The sequence below is a fragment of the Lygodium microphyllum genome, chromosome 19 (assembly GCF_053477565.2).
Source record: "Lygodium microphyllum isolate KBCC chromosome 19, Lygodium_microphyllum_v1.1.10, whole genome shotgun sequence".
NCBI lineage: Eukaryota > Viridiplantae > Streptophyta > Polypodiopsida > Schizaeales > Lygodiaceae > Lygodium > Lygodium microphyllum.
The window spans coordinates 102,178,753-102,183,866 of NC_141153.1; the positions used below are offsets into that span (position 1 = coordinate 102,178,753).

General features: G+C 43.2%; 1 protein-coding gene across 2 annotated transcripts; it reads left to right on the forward strand.

Moving 5' to 3' along the window:
- Nucleotides 1–1,025: 1,025 nt before the first annotated feature.
- Nucleotides 1,026–4,222, forward strand: LOC148020219 (rab GTPase-activating protein 22-like). 2 transcript variants are annotated; one of them, XM_087700541.1, is made up of 5 exons: nucleotides 1,026–1,382; nucleotides 2,127–2,259; nucleotides 2,366–2,415; nucleotides 2,628–2,681; nucleotides 2,806–4,222. In XM_087700541.1, exons 1-5 carry the CDS (start codon nucleotides 1,351–1,353, stop codon nucleotides 3,869–3,871), a joined length of 1,335 nt encoding a protein of 444 aa, XP_087556667.1. In that variant the 5' UTR covers nucleotides 1,026–1,350; the 3' UTR covers nucleotides 3,872–4,222. The 2 variants fall into 2 exon arrangements, with proteins under 2 accessions (XP_087556667.1, XP_087556666.1); XM_087700540.1 differs by lacking the exon at nucleotides 1,026–1,382 and adding an exon at nucleotides 1,453–1,902.
- Nucleotides 4,223–5,114: the final 892 nt, after the last annotated feature.

Consider the following 5,114-nt stretch of genomic DNA (forward strand, 5'->3'; position numbering starts at 1 on the left):
AAAGGGAGGAAATGGAAGGTTCACACACACACACACACACACACACACACACACACACACACATGTAAACATGTAGTTGATTCAAAACTCACAAACTATCCTCATAAACACACACATGCATGCTTGTGCATGCGCTCACACAAAGAATGGAGCAAGAATAGTAGTGTCCCCACTTACCCTTGTAAGTGCTAGTGTGATGGGACTCTTACAAGTTGTGTTGTGCCCTGGTATAGACTGGTGGTGGGATTTTGTTAGCATGCCCTGGGCACTGGGATTTTGATGGCCTTTTTATTGCACCTAGTGTGATTGGGTTTAGGGTTCTAGTTTATTGTGTCAATCATTTGTGCTTGAGTGGATGATTGCAAGCTTGTGTGTGTGTCAGACTTGATAGAGAATCTTCATGTGCTAGCAAAATCAAAGTATTTACCCCCACTAAACTGCCCTTAGACCACCTTCCCATGGGTTTGTTTAAAATGCATGGGAGGCATTTGTACACCAAATTAGAGCAAATCCTCTATTTTGCAGGCTTCTTTTCTGTGTTTGAAACTTTTGCAAATGAGACTGTGCCAATCCTTTGTTGCATTAACTTGTTATAGCTGGTTGCTATCCGTGACACTCTTCTTCAAGTTTGTGTAGTCCATCATTGACCTTTAACATCGGATTGTTTGCAAAATGTGCTACAATTTTCGATGGTAGTTGGGTGTGACAAGGCCCTAAGGGGCATTATGATTGAAAAGCACTATTCCATTGTGAAGTGCTGCAACCTGCAGGGGGGTGATGTGGTTTTAATTTTTCCAGCAAGAAACTTCCGTAAAAGGACAGACGACAACAGCAACAACGATAAGGAAGACTTTAGTAATGAAATGATGATGGTAATTATTAGTGTTCTTATTTCGGCATTTTGCCCCGGCCTTTGCAAACAGAAGGGACACAGCCCGGATGGAGGGCTGGTGTGAAGGGGCCCTTATTATCGCTGTAGTGGTCGACGGCTCGGTCTGCTCATTCTCTTTTGGCTGGGTACCCTTCTTTCTTTCTTTCTTCTCATCTTCTGATACATGAATGAGAGAGAGAGAGAGAGAGAGAGAGAGAGAGAGAGCCAATGACGATGATGGTCCTGAGCGTGCCCTGAGAGCCTGACAATTGCCTCAGACGAATTTTTAGGGTTTCCTGCCCGAAGTTCCCCATTGCCCCATGCGCCTCTCCCCTTCCCCCTTTCCATCCTAGATCATGCGCATTGCGTTCCCCGTCTCGGGCCTGCAGACATCTCCCTTGCTGGTTCTTTAGCACTTGATCTTTCCCTCTTTCTTCGTAGGAGTCACTATTACACTTCTCTTTGGGACCCCCCTTGCTATGGCCGCTGGCGATACGCTTCTTTACAGCAGGTAAGGCAGGCCTCTTCAAGTCATTGGTTGTACTTTGACCACTGTTGAACACTTAATTTTCTTTTCTGAGATGAATCGTCCTGCGCGACTATGGGGTAAGAGAGAGAGAGAGAGAGAGAGAGAGAGAGAGAGAGAGTGTGTGTGTGTGTGCGCGTGCGCGCGTGTGTGTGTGCGCATGCGCGTGCACCCGCGTGAGCATCAACGGCCATGTGGCTATCGAAAATGGGAGCCAGTGCTCTGATTAGGAACTTACAGATCCATTTGTGCGCCTTGCTCTCTTCTACCAGCTAAGAATGCATTCACAGCCCATGCCAGAATACTCGAACTATGTTGAATGGCTGCCTTTTGCGCGTCCTCATCCTGTCTTCACTGTCATCTTATGTTGAGGCGTCAAATTGAGTAATTCATCCTCCAGGTTCCCTTTGGACTTTTGATAATTTTCCACACAGCCGTAGTGGCAGGAGAGGAGTCGAATCCTTATCATGGATGTGCTCCTCCCGCACAGTGTCATTATTTCTCGGTGAGTCACCTTGGACATCTCCCAAGCATAAGTGGTGGCCAGACATCTGTATTTATCAATTCAAATCAGGATCTGCGCTGTATTTCCAGTCTAGTTTCCTTCTATCTCTCGTGACCTATATTAATATGGCTAGCGATTCAGCCATTTGTGCCATTGTTGTTGTTCTAGAATTGCAGTTGCTTTTAGAGTGCTGGCTTCAAGTTTGCATGTTTTTAATCAAACAGGACCCGTGGTCTCTCAAAGGCTCGGAAAAAAAGGCATGTTCCTCTAACTCAAAAGGACTGGGAAGATGCATTTGAGTCTGCAACTGGGCGGCTAATTGACAGCGACAAGATAATTCGGAAGATTCGTCATGGAGTAAGCTCCCATATCCAGTGACTTTCTTTTAATGTAGAACTTCCTCATGGGCTGGTAATACTTGGCCTCTCTTTAGTCGATGAACTCACTGTTAATGTGTTTGCAGGGAATCGAATCAAGCATTCGCACTGAAGTTTGGCCCTTTTTACTCAGCTTGTATGCCTCAATCTTTATCCTTTTTAAATGATCTATGGTGCTCTGAGCACTGCAGCATCAGTTTCCTAGTTATTTGTTTGCTTGAGAAACTGCAGAGAGGGGAAAAAAAGAAAACAGCTAATGTTTAGTATGCTGTTGTAACTCACATGGAAAATCAAGGTGGACTATTTTTTCGATGATCAGCTGATTGCCTTGTCTTTCTTGATACTCAGCTATGATTGGGAAAGTACAGAAGAAGAAAGGGAGGCTGAAAGAAGCGTTAGAAGGTATTATATTCTCAGGCCAGATGTGCACTGAGTTTTCATAGGTCCAAGCTCACTACTAATGCTTGAGTAGTTTTTGTAATATTAATTTATGAATGTGTATTTTTTGGTTGGGTGTACACTGCAGAGAGGAGTATGAAGATCTAAAAAGAAGGTGCATGTCATTGCGAGAGAGGAAAGTTTGGGATGAATGCAAGGGGTCGCTAGTTTCAAGAGCTGTATTTGTGGATGCAAGTCCCACTGGATCGTTGTTAACATTAGCAGGATCCTATGCTGCTGGAACTGGATGTTTGGCCTCTGTTGAATCAGTGTCTCCTGTCAGCAGTGACAGTTGTAGTCCAATAGAACAGGGGGATACCAGTTGGCAGGGGTTGTCAGATGGCAAGTTAAGTGTAGAATTCAATAATTGGCAGCGCATAATTAGGCTGGATGCTATTCGAATGAATGCTGAATGGGTACCATACTCACCATCCCAAGCAAATGTCACAGAGAAAGCTGCTAGTCAATTGGCTGCAGATGTTGGCTTGAAGCAAGATGAACATTTAGAACCTTGCCTACAACATCATGCTGCTAGACTAGTGGCTATTCTTGAAGCTTATGCTTTGTATGATTCAGAAATTGGCTACTGCCAAGGAATGAGTGACCTTCTTTCACCTTTTGTGGCCCTTCTTGATGAAGATTACCAAGCTTTTTGGTGTTTTGCATCTTTCATGTATAGTGCTCGTGAGAATTTCCGGCTAGATGAGGAGGGTATTCATCGTCAGCTTCAGATGATATCAAAGATTTTGAAGCTGAGTGATCCACGGCTTTACAAACACCTTCGGAAGATTGAGGCTGCTGATTGCTTTTTTATCTATAGAATGGTTGTGGTTCTCATGAAAAGAGAACTTTCATTTGAGCAAACCATCTCCTTTTGGGAAGTTCTCTGGGCAGATAAAACAGCTGCTAGGTTAGGCAAGGTTAAGGTATCCTGCAGAAAAGGGAGGAGAAAAGCTCCTCCTTGTGATGATCTACTGCTGTATGTGATAGCAGCTGCTATTCATCTGAAAAGAAGGTTCATTTTAGACAAATGTAGAAGTATGGATGATGTTCTTCGGGAATGCAATGGCATGTCAGGCAACTTGGATGTGTGGTCTCTTCTTGATTATGCAAGACTTCTAATTGCATCGCTCCATCGAAAATTTCTTGTTTGATTCGGCCAGCCACAGGTGCACCAGCTGTGTTTTCCTGAAGGTGTGGCAAATTGTGAGGTAGCCACTATACCTCCAGTTTTCCCTGCTGAGTCAACGACACCATGCTCAGTTTCTTCTTTTTTGAAACTGGATTACTTCATAACTAGTGGTGCTCAAATTAGTGCCACTGCACTTGCAAACCTCTACAAATGATGAGGTTGTTGTAATTTATTACGGTTCTCCTGTACTGTGTGCTTCAGATTTCCCACGTAAGTGGACAGAAGCTCAGCTTGGCACTGCCCCATAATGTGTCCAGTGAGAACATCGTTGTATCATAAACTTTTTGTTGGAAGCTGTAAAGTTGTTCAGTTAGCCTGTGTTTGTGTGTTGGTTATCTTAATGGCCAATCAATGCAATAGTTAGTGTATCTATTGGCCATATTTATTAAGATCGAGTTTCAAGTAGTACTGCCTTATAATATTATCCTGATTCAACCTGCAATCCTGGTATGCGCTTCCTTCAACCTGTATTCCTCTTGCACATACTTCGTGGGACTGCAGAATGTTGTCAGGAGGCCCATGCTCAACACTGCCCCTAAATGCGGAACACCTTGGTGTCATGTCTGTTTTCTGCATGCCATCCAAACGTGCCTATTAAAACGTCTAGGTTGTTCCAGGGTAGTTCTGGCACTTAGCAGCAGTACATACTTTCCTGTAAATAGGTTGCTAGGGCAATTAAGTTGAAAAGATCAGAGATTTGTCAGCAATTCTTCCAGGAGCTTCTAGCAAAGCCATTTTCTGTAGTTGAAGTCACATTATGTAGCTTCTAGGATAGCTCTAGATTTTATTTTCCAGTTCACCATAAGCATTCTGGAATACAATACTGTAAGGAAATTACTGGAACACTTTACTTTGAAAAGGCATTGCTCTGCAACAGACAAACATAACAGTCTTAGCTCTCTTTTATATCGAGCATCTTTACTGAAATGTATAGACTTGAACGTTTGTTGTGTTTCTGCCACAAAGGAAAAAAATAGCACAACTCACAATACTAGGAGAAGACTAGATATCGTAGCACTGAGATCTTGAGCAATTCTCCAAGATGTATCTACACTTAATCCTATTTGAAGCATCAGTAATGTTCATCCAATGTAATGTGGTAGAGTTACATATGCTGCAATAGAAACGTCTATGTCTTAGCTCTCACATTTGGCTAGTCCATCCTTTGTGCCTAGCGCCTGAACTTCTAAAAAAATGCATACAAC

Excerpts from the sequence above, each read along its gene's own strand:
- LOC148020219 (XM_087700540.1), top strand. The coding sequence starts at position 1,865 with ATGGATGTGCTCCTCCCGCACAGTGTCATTATTTCTCG. Across the intron at positions 1,903-2,126 it reads CACAGTGTCATTATTTCTCG|GACCCGTGGTCTCTCAAAGG; the intron begins GTGAGTCACCTT and ends TTAATCAAACAG. Across the intron at positions 2,416-2,627 it reads TGGCCCTTTTTACTCAGCTT|CTATGATTGGGAAAGTACAG; the intron begins GTATGCCTCAAT and ends CTTGATACTCAG.